Consider the following 17,955-nt stretch of genomic DNA (forward strand, 5'->3'; position numbering starts at 1 on the left):
CAATGACGGGCTGTTTGCGATTATTGCCTCTGCATAAGAGCCAAAGAGCATTTTCTGAAAATATTTTCCGGCGCGTTTAAATCGGTTTCTATATGGCGCCACAACTCTGTACCCGGCGCTCACCAGCATAGCAGCGATCACCAACAAATAGGTGCAATGGCGACGAACCTAGAACGCGGTTATGAAGATAACACCAATAGTCTGTTTTTTTGTTCAATTTGAATTAGAATCAGAAAACAGCTGTACGTTTGACATGGTAGAATTACTAATGAAAGCCAAGAAATAAAATAAAAACTATCTATCTAATATTGTTAATGTGATGCTCAGATATAAGACACAACGATGTAGCCTTGCAAGTGACACACTGAAGAGGCAAAGAAACTGGTACACTTGCCTAATATCGTGTAGGAGCCCCGCGAGCACGCTGAAGTGCTGCAACACGACGTGGCATAGACTCGGCTAATGCCCGAAGTAGTGCTGGAGGTATTGACAACATGAATCCTGCAAGGCTATCCATAAATCCGTAAGAGTACGACAGGGTCGAGATCTCTTCTGAAGAGCAAGGTGCAAGGTATCCCAGAGATGCTAAAAAATGTTCAGGTCTGGAGAGTTTAATGGCCAGCGGAAGTGTTTAAACTCAGAACAGTTTTCCTGCATCCACTCTGCAGAAATTCTGGACGTGTGGGGTTTCACATTGTCCTGCTGGAATTGTCCAAGTCGGTCGGAATGCACAGGGGACATGAATGGATGCAGGTGATCAGAAAGGATGTTTACGTACGTGTCATTGTCGGAGTCTAGACGTATCTGGGGTCCCATATCATTCCAACTTCACATGCCCCACACCATTACAGAACCTCCACCAGCTTGAACAGTCCCCTGCTGACATGTAGGGGCCATGGATTCATGAGATTGTCTCCATACCCGTACACGTCCATCCACTCGATACAATTTTAAACGAGCCTCGTCTGGCCAGGTAACAAGTTTCCAGTCATCAACAGTCCAGTCCGATGTCGGTGTTGACGGGCCCAGGCTGGGCGTGCAGTCATCAAGGGTACACCAGTGGGCCTTCAGCTCCGAAAGCCCATATCGATTATGTTTCGTTGAATGGTTCGCACGCCGACACTTGTTGATGGCCCAGCATCGAAATCTGCAGCAATTTGAGGAAGGGCCGCATTTCTGTCACGCTCAATGATTATTTTCAGTCTTCGTCGGTCCCATTCTTGTAGTATCTTTTTCCGTCTGCAGCGACGTCCCAGATTTGATGTTTTACCGGATTCCTGATATTCACGGTACATTCGTGAAATGGTCTTAAGAGAAACGCCCCATTTCATCGCTACCTCGGAGATGCTGTGTCCCACCGCTCGTACGCCGACTACAACACCACGTTCAAACTCGCTTAAATCTCGATAAACTGCCATTGTAGCAGCAGTAACCGATCTAACTACTGCGCCAGACACTTGTCGTCTTATACAGGCGTTGCCGATCGCTTTGCCGTCTTCTGCATGTTTACATATCTCTGTATTTGAATACGCATGCCTATACCAGTTTCTTTAGCGCTCCAATGTGTCAAAGAAGCGAATCTGCTATTTATAAAGCCTCCAATTTCCTAATTTTTTTCACACCAGCAACACTAGCAGCAGTAGAAAATACCGCAAGAGGGAAAGGGGTCCACGTTCGCTTCCGTCTAGCGCACTGTTCCAACGAAACCATGGTACAAGCAGATGAATACGTGAGAAATGGACACCTCACACACTACTATGAATCAGGTAGGTGCGTCGTGGGCTTTGTGTTGGCTTGCGCATGTCAAGTGGCCACCGATAGAAGCTTACGGAACCTATCGCTCCTCTTCACCAAGTCGCGGTTAGCGGCATGTGGCACGACTCGCCCCCTCATATAACACAATTTATTCGTCTACTTGTGATGAATGTGTCCTGCGATTTGTGCCATACATTTTTGTTACACCCTATATATAAACATTTTTTTACTGCAAGGATATTATATAAGGCGGAATCCAAAAGTTTCCATTTGAGGGTATTGATAATGCATATACACAACGTAACGCGACTCCGATGCGGGTGTGTAAGCACCGACATGTAGGGAATGGGCACTATGGCATTCGTGTCTTTCTGACGTACGTGTGGTAAATGCGGAAACGTGAACTATGTCGACGTTATTACCAAATGCGTCCAAACAGGGCCAACGCTGTTGTGCTTTTATTGACTGTCGAAGGACAAACACCAACAGACATCCATCGGAAAATGAAGTATGTGTATGGGGCCATCACATCGATAGAAAACCACCTTTTTGGAATGGTGTGCCAAGATCACGATTCGAAACAAGACACCGGCGACCTGGGAGACCGGCCTGATCCGTTACGGACCAACAAAGTGGGACCCTCTCGAGCATCCGCTATATTGTCCCGATCTCTGCCCATGCAATTATCATACCTGCGTTCCCTTGTAAAGACCTTGAAGGGTCGACGATCCCTGTCGGTCGAGAACGTGCAGCAGGCGGTTACAGACTTCTTTTTGTGGCAGGACGCGGTACGCACCTCCAGGCTGGTGCGTCTGTGAGATTACGGCCAGTGCCCGCGGCTGTTTTGCCAGAGTGGCGTACCGATTCCGGACTGTGCGGGCTACGAATGGAAAATTTTTTAACATCCCTTACAGTTGTGCGCCATCAAAATTCTTAATATCGTTACAGTTAACAATTTTAAAGAGTAAAAATTTTTCTCGATATTCCGTCATTGTTTCATCCTTGCACGTATCAAATAATAGGGGAGAAATACTGCCTCCCTATCTTATACTCTTTTTAATTCGATCACTTCGTTCTTGTCCGCCCTCGGTAGCTGAGTGGTATTCCATAGCACCACGAAAAAAAAGCGGTCTAAGGCGCTGCACTCATGGACTGTGCGGCTTGTCCAGGAGAAAAAATAAAAAGTGGTTAGCGCGCGGGATTACTACACGTAAGGACACGGATTCGCGCACGGATGGGTGCAAATTTTTTTTTGCTCTTCATATACGCAAAAAAAGAATAAAAAAGTAAAAAAAAATAAAAAAGTGGTCAACGCGACAGAATGTCAATCCCAAGGGCTCGGGGTCGATTCCCGGCAGGGTCGGAGATTTTCTCCGCTCAGGGGCTGTGTGTTGTGTTGCCCTAATCAGCATCATTTCCTTCCCATCGATGCGCAAGTCGCCGAAGTGGCGTCAAATCGAAATATTTGCACCCGGCGAACGGTCTGCCAGACGGGAGGCTCTAGTCACACAACATTTGTTATTATTTACTTCGTTCTTGGTCTTCCATTCTTATGGTCATCTTGTTCTTACACACATTCTACATTACCCGTTTTTTCCTACAGATTACATTTGTTTCTTGAGATTTTCGAACGTCTTGCACCATTTTACAGCGTGGAACACCTTTTCTGGGTCGACAAATCCTACGAGCGTGTCTTGATTTTTCTTACGTCTTGCTTTGATTGTCAAGTACAACGTCAGAACTGCACCTTTACCTTTCCTAAAGCCAAAGTGATCGCCACCTAGCAGATCCCCAGTTTTCTTTCCCATTCTTCTAAGGATTACTCCTGGCAGCAAATGGAACGCGTGAGCTGTTAAGCTGATTATGCGATAATTTTCGCACTTTTCTGTCCCTGTTATTTTGGGGATACTGTAGATTATACAGATTGCAACCGGTAAACGTGCAGATATTTTTATATGTGGTACTTTAATACGTAAGCAAGCCAGTGTGTTCGCTTTTTTTTTTTCTCTATGTCTAGCAGTCTTACCACAAACACGTCACAGACTGACCTGATGTTTTCTGCACTGTCGTAACTGCACCACTAAGTGGACTACTCCTGACGGTATAGACTAACCGTTATGTGTTCACATATCCACGCTTCAACATCTGAGCTATCCGCCCCGATAGCTGAGTGCTCAGCGTGACGGATTGCTGTCCTACAGGCCCGAGTTCGATTCGCGGCTGGGTCGGGGATTTTCTCCGCTCAGGGACTGGGTGTTGTGTTGTCTTCATCATCATGTCATCCCCATCCGGCGCGCAGGTCGCCCAATGTGGCGTCGAATGTAATAAGACCTACACCAAGGCGGCCGGACCTGTCCCGCAAGGGGCCTCCCGGCTACTGATGCTAAACGCTCATTTCCATTTCAACACCTGAGCTATTCCCCAGCGGAAAAATAACCATTAATGGCTTGCTCTTGCAACATGTACCAACCTAAAATATACGACTTGTAGTAGCTATAATTATTACTCTGCAAATGACGTCATTACTGACGTAATGTAGTTCAGTACACCGTCGACTGCCATTGGTATTTGCTTATATTCGTTGCACCCTGTGTTTCTCCGAAAGTCTGACGGTATGTCTCCAATTTCAGAGATTCTGCACATCGACTTATATAGTCGCTATGTTGCTGTTTTCCCGAATGACCTTAGAAATTCCGAAGGAATCTTATGTACGCCTTCCGCCTACAATAATAACTACAGTATTAATCCCGACGTCCGTTCTTCGAATTTGGCGCAGTAATAAATAGCTGTGTGACTCGTATTACAGCACTGTCATCTGCTAAGGATGCAGCTGACGTTAGCCTCGTCTGTTGTGTGTTCCAGATCCTGGCGTCCGCTATGGCATCGCCGCAGGCAACGTCGGCGCAGTTTTCTCCGTGGATCCGGAGACTGGAGACGTCCGAGTGGCCAAAGCTCTCGATTTTGAGACTCGCAGCAGGGTGAGTGACTCCACGCTACTCACTTACTCTGGGCTACGACGCCTCGTTTTAGAACTCTGTATCCACGTGGCGAACCCGCAGAGGGACGTTCATTTCCCAACACTCGCTTGGCAGACGAACGGCAGTTTCCGCACTCGCCATTAGCCGGCCGAGCACAAGCCGAACGCGGGGAGAAAGGCAAGTGGTTCTGCCACACGTTTATGGGAACATGACTTTATACATCTTCGTCACAACGTAGCGGCACCAATGAGCCTAGCAAGCATTGGAATGCATGTAGAATTAGAATTTCTTTTTAGTTGTCACTTTTCGATGTTTATTTATTTATTTATTTATTTTATTATCCAACTTTAGGCATTAAAAAATGCAATTGATGTCGTCATTTGTGTACATACACAGTTTACATAACTAACAGAAATGTTATAATATACTGCAGATCATTATTGTCTAATAAGATACAAAAAATTGTCCTTGATGCTGCACAAGGTATTTGCATTATATTTACATGTATAAGTTTAATCTAAGTGAAACTATATTAGTACTGGTACTTAAGATCATCTTTAGTGAACATTATAAACTCTTCTATTGTATAAAAAGCTTTTTCTCTAAGCCATTTCTTTGTGACACTTTTAAACTCATTCAGTGACACATTATGTGCCTCTATTGGCAACATGTTAAATAGTTTTACTCCCATGTACCTGTAACTATCTTGAGTTTTCTTTAGTCTAGCAACTGGGGTGTCAATTTGCTGTTTTATACGTGTGTCATGGTGATGGATAGATTATCGTAGTTTGTGACTGTGTTGGTTTTCTTTTGTGTGTATCAGACAACTTATTATAGAGAGGGTTGCAACTGTTAGTATTTTTAGATTTTTGAAATATGGTCTACAAAACTCGTTATTTCTGACTCCATGGAAGCATCTGACTGCCTTCTTTTACCAAATGAAAACTTGTTTTGCTCCGGGTGAGTTTCCCCACAACAAAGTGGCATATGTTAAATGGGTGTGGAAAAAGGCATAGCATGCATTGAGTAATAACTTACCACTAACACATGACCTAGTTTACCTAACAAATATGTCACACGTGTTAACTTAGTACAAATATAATCGGTATGACTCATCCACGTTAATTTTGAGTCAATATGGATCCCAAGTAGTTTAGCTGAGACACAATCAATCTTATCACTCTTAACACACAAGCTAAAGAGAATATTTACAGTTTTATCATGATTTATATGCAAGTCATTGAGTTGGAACCACTTGATGGCTGCTCTGAGATGAGCCTCACTTTCCTCGTTTAATTTTCCTAAATCTTTGCCTGCTGTAACAAAAGTTGTATCATCTGCATAGAGTGTGGACTTACATAACATGGTGCTGGGCAAGTCATTTACAAATATATTATAAAAAGTAAAGGTCCAAACACAGAGCCTTGTGGTACACCCTGCATGATATCCAAGACATTTGACCTTATATTGTTAAAATCGACAATTTGTTTTCCACGGAGAAACTGTATGCTATACAGACTGAGGCATTTAAAACTGTTTTTGGAAATATATGAAAACTGCAGATCGGACACACCGAGCGAGGTGGCGCAGTGGTTATCACACTGGACTCGCATTCGGGAGGACGACGGTTCAATCCCGCGTCCGGCCATCCTGATTTAGGTTTTCCGTGATTTCGCTAAATCTCTTCAGGCAAATTTCCGGGTGGTTCCATTGAAACCCGATGAGACCGATGACCTCCCCGAAAACAACCCAACAACGCAAGAAATCGGACTAAAAGGAGATTATAATAGAAATTATTCGTCTCCAGTGACATCAAACTCGACTGGGTCCTATCCCACCGCCAAGGACAATTGAATCGGCTTAGTATGCATTACTGGTCAGTGGAAAATCCCCACTGTTTAATGCAGATCGAGCGTCATCGGTGAAAGAAATTACACTACTCTTTGGAAAAAAACATCAAAATCGAGAGACATGATTACAATGAAATTTATTCCATAGATTAGGAAGATGACACTACACACATGAGCAGCACATACACTGTGATCGTGGAAATTTACTACAGAGTAGCGCGACCACGTGCAATCAGTCACTTGACGTCGTGGCACACAATCAAAGAGCGCCTAAATATGCTCTGCCATGCGGTTTGTAGGCGTGTCCACAAATAATCAAATGGTTCAAATGGCTCTGAGCACTATGGGACTTAACTGCTGAGGTCATGAGTCCCCTAGAACTTAGAACTAATTAAACCTAACTAACCTAAGGACATCACACACATCCATGCCCGAGGCAGGATTGGAACCTGCGACCGTAGCGGTCGCTCGGTTCCAGACTGTAGCGCCTAGAACCGCTCGGCCACTTCGGCCGGCCACAAATAATCAACTGTGACTGCACAAGGACCTGAACGAACAGACTGCCGATCGAACATATCCGAAATATGTTCAATGGACGAAATGTCAGGCGAACGGGCAGGCTTGGGAAGCAGTGGTATCCGTAGTTCTTCGAAGAGGGCTGGCACGTTCCTTGCTAAAAGCGGCCGGCTGTTGTCTTTCTGAAATATAGAATATGGAACGGCCTGCAGAAGGGCCGTGCCTCGGGCTGATGTAGAGGTGGCTGCTCAGATTACTTTCAAGACGCAGAAGGCGAGATCGCGTGTTATAGGATATGGCGCCCCAAACCGTTACGCTTGTTATTTGTCCGCTATGCCGCTCAACAATACAGTCTGCCCGATTGTGTTCACCACAGCGGCCATCACTGTAGGACAAGCTGAAGGGGGACTCGTCCGAAAACGCTACATTTTTCCACTCAGTACGTCAGCGTCGGCGTTCCGTGCCCATTGCAGTCTGCGGTGTTGGTATGTTCTGGTCAGTGGAAGCCGACGCAATGGCGTGCGTGCCACAACTCCAGCCACAGAAGACAGCGTCGAACCGTCGACCCCGACGTGTCCACACCAGTCGCAGTGCGCCAATGTGGCCCCGACACTGTCGTTGAAGCTGTTCTGTCCGTTAAGGTCAGTCGTACACGATGGTTGTCGTCTCGCGCTGTACTCACATTATATCGTCCAGAACCTATCGGTACTCTTTACGGCCCCCTTCTCTCCATTAGTTCCTATACACCTCACTGTTGAGGCAGCATGCCCTCTACGAGCAGCAGTGCCACAGAACGACAGATCCGCCTCCCGAAGACCATTCTGCCCCGCTCGAGCGCACTCACATGCCTATATTCCACTCTGTGATGTCGGCGACGCATATGACACTCGGTTACAAGTTTCCACTTCGTATGACGGTTTCGCACCGACGGAGAGTTGGGTAAGACTGACCTGTCTGGTCACACAAAAGAGGTCGCTGTTTGGTGTGCGTGCACGTCATCTCTCTGTTGTTTGGATCACGTATTATGGTTCCGCTCTTCTACCTGTCATCTGAATGCGGCGTGTTGCAGACCATTGCTTCCAAGTGTTTCACTTTTTGCAGACAGCAGTGTATAATGTTCTGTAAACTCAAATTTTTTGCTTTAAAAAACTGGTTTCTCATTAAAGACTTTAGAAAACTGCCTTTCTAAACTCCTGGGATATTAATCAGATGTGTGTTTCTTGAGACATTATTCAAACGTTTTTAATCCATTTTGATTTTTGTCGACTGCATAGCCATCTGTTACGCAAGGTTGAAAAATTATTAAATACAAAAGTTACGTATTTCTTTCCCGCAGAATCCGGATCCCCAACTAAATATGGCGGTTCCTACTTAAGATTTCAAAGTTGACCTCTTCCCACACACCATGGGGTGTGGGGGAGTGGTTGAGTTCGCTGTTATTGGATGTCTGCTTTCAAGACGAACAACTTTTAATTCAACCTTTTTTTAATCCAATTTGTAGTTTTCCAGACATTTCGAAAAACAGTTTTAAATGCCTTATCCTGCATATCTGAGAGTCACCAATATTACTACTGCGACTGAGCGTGACTATACATAACGAAAGTATTAATCGATTATTTAATGTAATTAAAGGTCATCGATTTAGCTGTTCAACTGTTATCTGCATGAGTGAATAGCTGACGAAATAACTTTCGTATGCAACCTGCAGCTGAAATCACGCTAACAATGTGACATGTTTCGTACAGAACAAATGAAAAATATTTATGTTAAGGAACGTGACAACTGATTATAAATATCAACTAGCTACTGGCCTAGATAGCATTAATCCTGAATTAACCAAATTACGCAGTAACAGTCTTAGAATTGTGCTTCCTCCATTTATTAGATGTGTGTTGGAAGAACTGTGCAGCACCTGTAGAATTAACACAGCTAAAGCTATTTCTGTATTTAGAAGCACAATGGGAAATTATAGAGGAATAAGTTTACTTGATGCAGGGTATAAAATATATGGTAAAATTATTGCTCACAGACTTCCATCTGTTGCGAATGCAATAATCTCAAAAGAACAGTCAGTTTCAGAAACTGAGGTTCGTTTAGTGATAATACTTTCACGATAAGGCAGTTTACTGAAAAACGTCGGAAATTTGGTTTAGAAACGTATTTAGCATTTTTTGATTATGAGAAAGCCTTTGATAAGGTAATAAGACCGCTTTTGTGGAAAATACTGGAAACAAAAGGTTTTCGTAAACAACTTACTAATACCATAGAGTGTCTGTGCGTAAATACAAAAATAATTATAAGTTTAGTTTCGAAAGTGTAAAATAAAATTTTAACAAATCAGGGTATTCGGAAAGAGTACAGTCTATAACCTATTTAATTTAATTTATATATTGACAGCCTAGTTATGAAGTGGAAAGATAAAATATACTTAGGAATTAAAGTAGGACCAAGCGTACCATTAAATACTCTGGTATATACTGATAACCAAATAATTATGCGGGAAAGAGAAGATAATTCACAAAGAGCAGTATATAGATTGAGCCAAAATGAGACATATTACAACTGAACCATATCTGCGAATAAGACAAAGATAACAGTTTTCAAAGGAAAGAATCCAGTCCGATCGATAATAATAATAAAAGAGAAAATTTTAGATCATATATCCAACTTCAGTTATCTAAGATTTGATATTAGTTTTAATTGTGAAAAAGATATTGAGAAGAAGGTTAATAAATATCAAGCTGTCTGCAGACCAACTGGAAGAACTTTGGAAGAAAAAACAAGAAATGAAACACAAATGAAATTCTTTAAAGTTACGGCTGTACCTGCACTTGTATATGGTTCAGAATCATGAACAGTAACAAAAAAATAAAAATCGCGTAATCAGGCAACAGAGAGGAAGTTCATGAGATATGCAAGAGGTCGTAATAAAATGAATAAAGCAAGGAATGAAACAATAAGATCAGATTTACTAATCTTTTCAGTTAATAACAAGACGGAAGAGAATAGAATGAAATGGATCATGCTGATAGAATGGTAGAAACCGGATTGCCAAAAAAGATAATGAATTATCGGGCGACTGGAAAGAGAGAACTAGATAGACCTGATAAGAGATGGATGGTGCATGGTGACAGAAACAGGAACAGGTGACTGCAACACCTAATCCTTGGAAGGAGATGATGATGAACTTTGTTCATAATTAACGAAGAAAACGTCCGTGAATAAATCGGGTAAATTAACCAATAGAACCCGTTTCAGTTGATAATGTTAACTGAATTGGCCAGAAAAAGGAAGGAAGCGCAAGGTGTGGTGGTAAGAGAAGAAGGGAAGCACTTCCTTGCGCGCACTACAAATTTGCAGCCATGCGCAAGTGAGAGCAGCCGCGTGACATTCGCGTAGCTGTGAACAGCCTTTACTTAGCTGTGACGTTAAACGACGCATCATCTGCCATCTTCGGAAACTTCCGCCAAGCTACACGACTCGGAAGGACCACCTTCTACCTAGAAACGCCTACCTCTTTTAGTTCTACCTCGTTTAGTTCGAAGTCTAGGGCCCAGTCAATGAGCTATGACACAGCCAATGCCCATACGCCTGCTTTGCCTCCCCAAGTTGTTAAATTTTAACATTCCCAATTTTCACTAACAGGGTGCAGCAGATGAGTTAGAAAGCTATTTTGAGGGAGTGAAAGACTACGGTATTTTACAGGGTAATTCCATGACGATGTTACAAACTTTCAGAGACGATGGAGAAGGGTAAATGTATAAATTTGAGGTAAAGGACACTGGTCCGAAAATGACCATATCGAAACTTAGAGGCGGAATCGTTCTGATGCCTTTCACTCTGGAACACATGTACCGGTACTGTTGTTACTCACACTATATGCTAGGAAGCTTTCCGAGGTGGTAGTATGGACCATAAAAAGACAAAAAATGTCTCGTAAACATGAGTTTTAAAATGCATACCTTAAGGGCTACGAGCACTTATTCATCTACGACACTGTGAAACACATCTTTTCGACTAAAGAAGGGCCTATAGCTCTCAAGATAGGCATTCCAGAGCCCATGCATACTGCAAATTTTTATCTCCTTTACGTCCACACTACCACTCTGAGAGTTGCTGACCCTCGAATCATGAAACGACGCGACGCAGTCATGTTTCGATTCATGAGGGTCAGCAACTGATAAAAAAAAGGGGCCCCCCGGGTCCCAAGGTCGCGATGGCGGCATCACTGTCCCGCCGAGATAATTTGTCCTTTTAGGACAATTATCTGAGCAAGCACCCACGCCAGCAAAAGGTTGCCCGACACGTGCTGTTCGATAATGTAATATATATAAAAGGTGGTAATGATTTATTTATTTTAGTCAGCAAAATGTCTTGGGTAAATGAGTATTTAAGCACGGGCAACCATGGCTCTATACAATACGACGGAGGTGTTTTATATCCGGGACCTGAGGAAGACATTGAAATGGGCGAAAGAATTCCATTAACAAATGTTAATCGTTCTCGTAGTACTAATGATATTCGGACAGTGCAAAGAGAGGATGCTGCTAATCGTATACGGTATGGCCATAATGCAGCATACGACGATTTGGATACGAGTGGCGAAACAGTTGAATTTGAACGCGTGCCTGAAACAACGCCAGAAGAAAGCAATATTGGTGTGCGGCTGCGCCGCCCAAATAGACCAAGAAATCGTGGTAGAGGTCACCCGAGTGCAGATACAGCAACCTCTAGCGAAACAGTGCCCTTGTTATCTGAAAGTGTCACGGACGGGGCCGCAATTAGCACAGCTGGTATTACAAGTTCAGATCTTAGGAAAAACAGTATCGGTACGGATATTCTACCGTCAGAGGCATCAGAACGATTTACGCTTATAGCTTTCGACTCGGACGTTTCCGGCCCCCGCGGTGGTCTTGCGGTTCTAGGCGCTACAGTCCGGAACCGCGTGACTGCTACGGTCGCAGGCATGGATGTGTGTGATGTCCTTAGGTTAGTTAGGTTTAAGTAGTTCTAAGTTCTAGGGGACTGATGACCTAAGATGTTAAGTCCCATAGTGCTCAGAGCCATTTGAACCATTTGTTTCCGGCCCACGGTCCCTTACTTAAAATTGACACGTTTACCCTTCCCATTATCACTGAAAGTTTGTGATATAATTACGGACTCACCCTATATACATACTTTCGGATTCTAAAATAGCAAATGTGCCATTCGTTACATCATATTTGAATTGGAACAAAAGAGAGATGTCGTATTCAACAGTATTATCAACTTACGGACGCAGGAAGATAGTAGTAGTAAATAACTGGGTGCCAAAGTAACCATGTGAAGCACGTAGACAGCGACAGAGATATTGTGTATGAGCGATGACAACGCATGAATTCAAGTAGGAAATTGATGGCTTTCAGCAGTAACTCAGAACCTGCGAGTACATGCAGAAGATATGAAAGAAATAAACGCGAGTATGTGGGAGAATATGCTCTATTTGAGATACGTAGATAAACTTCAGATGGTGTGCCCACGTAATTTGTTTAATTTGCAGAGACAAAACAAAAACCAGCGCACAAAGAAAAACTAGCATTGAGAATTCTCAATACGGTATCATATACTTCGATTTTTATTTATATTTATAAGCTACAGAGATGACTGGCATCAGTTTAACCCAAGAGGGTGGAAATATTCACTTTCATATAACCATGTCTGTTCTCAAGCTCCGATTATGAAGTTAGACCTACTCGACCAACAATGCCGTACTCGAACGTGAATTTCAATCATATTCTTTTAGATAATAAATACAACAATGGCGGAAAATACCCAGGTAAGCAAACTCTCTGAGAGAGAGAGCCGGCCGCGGTGGTCTAGCGGTTCTAGGCGCTCAGTCCGGAACCGCGCGGCTGCTACGGTCGCAGGTTCGAATCCTGCCTCGGGCATGGATGTGTGTGATGTCCTTAGGTTAGTTAGGTTTAAGTAGTTCTAAGTTCTAGGGGACTGATGATCACAGATGTTAAGTCCCATAGTGCTCAGAGCCATTTGAACCATTTTTTTGAAAGAGAGATATACGAAACACGACCAGAATAGTTCATCAGTGTCACATTATGTACCTGTGTATATTTAAGTAGTGTCCACTGCGATTGTGCCTATGAGCCCACGTTGTATCGGAATCGCGTTACTTTTGCATTCACGCCGTGTGTTGTCGATACCTGACATGATTCAGTAATGATCATTTAATGATGATTATGACGATGGAAAGTTATCAAATCATTGTATATGTGATTAGTACCTGCACTTTGATTTCAGTTTTATGTACTTAAGGATTTAATACCATCATATTTGTAAAGTCTGGGCTCTTCCTAAGGATGCTATATACGAGGGTTGTCCAGAAAGTAAGTTCCAATCGGTCGCGAAATGGAAACCGCTGAGAAAATCCGGTAAAGCTTTGCACAGATGTGTTGGGCAGTGTCTCTAGTATGCCCGTCGATCGTGTCGCGTCGCTCGTTTTAGTTTTGAGTGAACAGTGAGCACGTAAAGATGCGTAGGGAATAGCGTCTCCCGCCAAATAAGAGGGCCTGGTTAGAGAATTCGCCTGTGTCATGCAGCCCGCATAACACAACTGTCGAGCAGTTCCTTCTTCAAGCCAATTCTCGCCCGCACATTTCAGAGGCAATGAAGACGCTCCTGCAGTGTTTCGAATGAGAAGTGTTTGATCACCCACAATATAGTCCGTTATTGGCTCCCCCTGAGTCTCATCTCTGCTCACAAGAACCGCTGGCTATGAAGACAAAATTTTTCCACAGACAACGAGATGTAGAACAGTGCAGATAACAGGCGGCTGCTTTCTATGACGAGGATATTGAAAAGTTCATACAACACTACGACAACACTCGAAGTTGGAGCGGCGACTATGTAGAGAAGTAGATGGAAGGTGTTGCTAACTGTTGCAAATAAAACGTTTCTGGTTTTCACAGTTGTTTCCATTTCGCGACCGATCGGAACTTACTTTCTGGACAACCCTCGTGTTATTATTACGAAAAGAGCAGTATTCTGCCAAAGAAATAAGAAAGCCATTAGGCTTGAGGACGGCCAAGCTTTTCGCCTTCTCGTTACGTTTTACGTGAGACAAATATACCGCAGACAGACTGCACTGTAGCGAGAAGCCATCGAACAGTGGTTGAGTGAGGCCATGTATTAGTGTGCTCATAAAGACACTAAATAATTTGTGCTAAAATTCGTAAATTTATGGAAGAAGGTGAAAATTAGCAATAATAAGTCATCTAATGTAAATTGTATCCATGGATGTGAGATTTCTCCAGGTAAAATTATAGTGTTACAAAGGTTACAGCACCTTATTTCAAGAACGTTTATCAAAGGTAGACATTATGTCGGTTTTGGTCTATTTGATTAATACGAGACTTGAGGAATCTGTGGAAGTAGTTTTGCACCAAATCTCAACTGCACTGCTTCTAAAAAGACAAACAGAGAATACAGTGACACGTTTGAGTGAGCACTGAAAGACAAATGGCCACAAACAGCAACAGACATGAAAAGACAATTTTTCAGCATGACAATGCTCTACCCCATGTTGCAAGATCCGTAAAAAAATGCCTGGAAAAATTGAAAGGCAGGGCCCCTCCCCATCCACCGTATTCTCCAGACATTGCTCCCTCTGACTACCACCTTTTTCGACCAACGGCCTGGCTAACCAGCACTTGCGGCCACATGAACAAGTGAAAAAGATAACCAGTCCTTCCATCGCGAGCTTCTGTACGTTGGCCGAAAGACGGGAGAAAGTAGAGGCCAGCAATTACCAATACCTTGAATCGTAAATTTTTTGTAAATTTTTCCCAATAAAGCCTCGAGAAAAATGGCGTAAGCAAAGTTGTAGACATAACATCTTCCCCTAAAGAACCGAGACACGTGTATAAAACTGTTGCAGATAATACATTTTTTATTTTCACTCTAATATTCATTTCGCAACCGATCGGATATTACTTTCCGAATAGTCCTCGTATATCTCGAGAGCAGGTAACTCACGGCGCTCAAATTACCCACAGCATATTCATCCAGGGTTTGAGAATAGAGCACTTAGCGATTCCAACAAACTTTACATATAATTTCACACGGCTAAGAAACTTTTCTCACTGACACATTCCATAAAATGATGAAAAAGTTTATCGATTTCTCTGTGCATTCAGGAAATCCGGAAGCATGAAGCGAGACGTTTTAATTTATTACTTCTTTACTACTAACACTATCAACTACACATTTTGCAGACTGTATCTACATATACCACTGAATTCTCCTGTAACATTATATCACTGTACAGCACCTGGTTCTGGAGATACGAGGATGAGTCAAATGAAAACCTTAAATTTGTAATAACAAATCGAAATTTCGCGCCGTTGTCGTGTAAGTTGGTAAGCACGCTACAAACAGCGTGCAGAATGGCCTGTAGGTGGCAGCATAGTACAGATGCACACATACCGTCGCAGTATCAGTATAAAGATGGCCGCCCCACTTGCGACTTGCACCAGGGTTAGAACAGCGTTCTGTTATTCGGTTTTTGCGTAGTGATGGTGTGAAACGTATTGAAATTCATCGACAAATGTAAGTTTAGTACGGTGATGCATGTTTGTCACAGCGGAAAGTCTATGAGTGGAGTAGGAAGTTCGCAAATGGTGTGACTTCAGTTGAAGATGCTCCTCGTCCAGGTCAGGAACAACGAGTTGTGACTCCACAGAACATTGCAGCAGTTGAAGTCATAGTGAAGGAAAACCGCCTAGTGGCACTGAATGACATTGCAGCATGTTTACAGATTAGTCATGGGTCAGCACACAACATTGTGCATGATGTGCTCGAGTTTCACAAAGCGTCTGCAAGATGGGTGCCACGACAGCTGACTCCTGAAATGAGAGAACGACGTGTTGATGCTTGTGAAGAACTTCTTCGGCGCTTTGAACAAGAAGGTGATGTTTCCTTGCAAGAGTCGTTACTGGAGACGAATCCTGGGTTCACGTCCACCAGAGGGAAACAAAGAGGGCGAACAAGGAATGGCGCCATTCCTCATCACCAAAACCAAAGAAGTTTCTAACAGAACCATCAGCAGGGAAGGTTATGCTGACTCTCTTTTGAGACAAAAAAGGTGTCATTTTGGAGCATTACATGCCTAGTGGGACCATTATCATCAGTGTATCATACACAGATCTCCTAAAAAATCTTCTGCGACCTGCAATCAAATCAAAGCGACGTGGATTGCTGTCAGCAGGTGTTCTTTTGCAACATGACAATGCAAGGCTCCACACTGCCCGTACAACAGTTACAAACCTGTATTTTGAGTGTCTTCCTCATACACCATTCTAACCAAACCTTGTCCCAAGTGACTTCCATATGTCTGGACCACTCAAAGACGCATTGGGAGGAAAGAAGTTCCGTTCTGATGAAGAGGTACGCCACGCGGTGCATGAGTGGTTGCGCGGACTACCAAAAGAATTTTTTTCTAAAGGAATTTAAGCACTTTGTAAGTGCTGGAGGACTTGCATTGAGCGTGGGGGAGATTATGTTGAAAAGTGATACAGCTTTGTACCACTTCTACACAATAAATAATATTTTAAAAAATATTTAAGGTTTTCATTTGACTCAACCTCGCATGATGTTTTTTATATGGGAGTTCGATTCTTTAAAGAATCGGAGGCGATTGTTTACTGGTGAGCGTATAAGGCCGATTTTTAATGTATGACGCTGTAATTATATCGATGAGAAATGGCAGCGAAAGGGGGTAGAACTCCATCAACCAGTTTCACGGATGGTGAGCGAAACACCAACTAAGCAAGAAGGCGCCTCTCCACCACCATTTGATTTTCTAAAAGAATGCTCTTTTAATTAAAGGACTGCACCGTTGCACCTACACCTGAAGGGCGCCGAGTAAGACAGTCCAGATAGCACAATGACTGTGCGCAGAGAGTTACAAGGAAGGGGTGCAATGATCAAGTAACTTCTCATAAGCTACACATTTCTGCAGCCTATACTAACTGATTCTTCAGACTGTGTGAACAGTGACGCCTCTTCACAGTGGACAACTAGAAGCATGTGATTTCGAGTGACGAATCACGCTTTTTTTTTTTTTTTTTTTTTTTTTTTTTTTTTTTTTTTTTTTTTTTTTTTGTCATCCGTCTTCTGACTGGTTTGATGCGGTCCGCCACGAATTTCTCTCTTGTGCTAACCTATTCATCTCAAAGTAGCACTTGCAACCTACGTCCTCATTTATTTTCTGGATGTATTCCAATCTCTGTCTTCCTCAACAGTTTTTGCTCTCTACAGCTCCCTCTAGTACCATGGAAGTCATTCCCTCATGTCTTAACAGATGTTCTATCATCCTATCCCTTCTCCTTATCAGTGTTTCCCATATAATCCTTTCCTCTCCGATTCTGGGCAGAACTTTCTCCACCTAATTTACAACATTCGTCTGTAGTACCACATCTCAAATGCTTCGATTCTCTTCTGTTCTGGTTTCCCACACTCCATGTTTCACTACCATACTGCGCTGTGCTTCAAAAGTACATTCTCAGAAATTTCTTCCTCAAATTAAGGCCGATATTTGATATTAGTACACTTCTCTTGGCCAGGAATGCCCTTTTTTCCATTGCTAATCTGCTTCTCATGTCACCCTCGCTCCGTCCGTCACTGGTTATTTTACTGCCTAGGTAGTAATTCCTTAACTTAATCTACTTCGTGACCATCAATCCTGATGTTAAGTTTCTCGCTGTTCTCATTTCTACTGATTCTCATTATCTTCGTCTTTCTCCGATTTACACTCAATCCGTACTCTATGCTCATTAGACTGTTCATTCCGTTCAGAATATCAT

General features: G+C 43.0%; 1 protein-coding gene across 1 annotated transcript in view; it reads left to right on the forward strand.

Moving 5' to 3' along the window:
• The first annotated feature begins 1,708 nt into the window (after positions 1–1,708).
• Positions 1,709–17,955, forward strand: part of LOC126195523 (neural-cadherin-like) — a 390,552-nt gene continuing 374,305 nt past the window's right edge. The window contains exons 1-2 of the mRNA XM_049934150.1: positions 1,709–1,766; positions 4,618–4,733. Coding sequence (XP_049790107.1) covers positions 1,709–1,766; positions 4,618–4,733 — 174 coding nt within the window. The remainder of the gene's footprint in view (positions 1,767–4,617; positions 4,734–17,955) is intronic.

Source organism: Schistocerca nitens, chromosome 7 (genome assembly GCF_023898315.1).
Source record: "Schistocerca nitens isolate TAMUIC-IGC-003100 chromosome 7, iqSchNite1.1, whole genome shotgun sequence".
NCBI lineage: Eukaryota > Metazoa > Arthropoda > Insecta > Orthoptera > Acrididae > Schistocerca > Schistocerca nitens.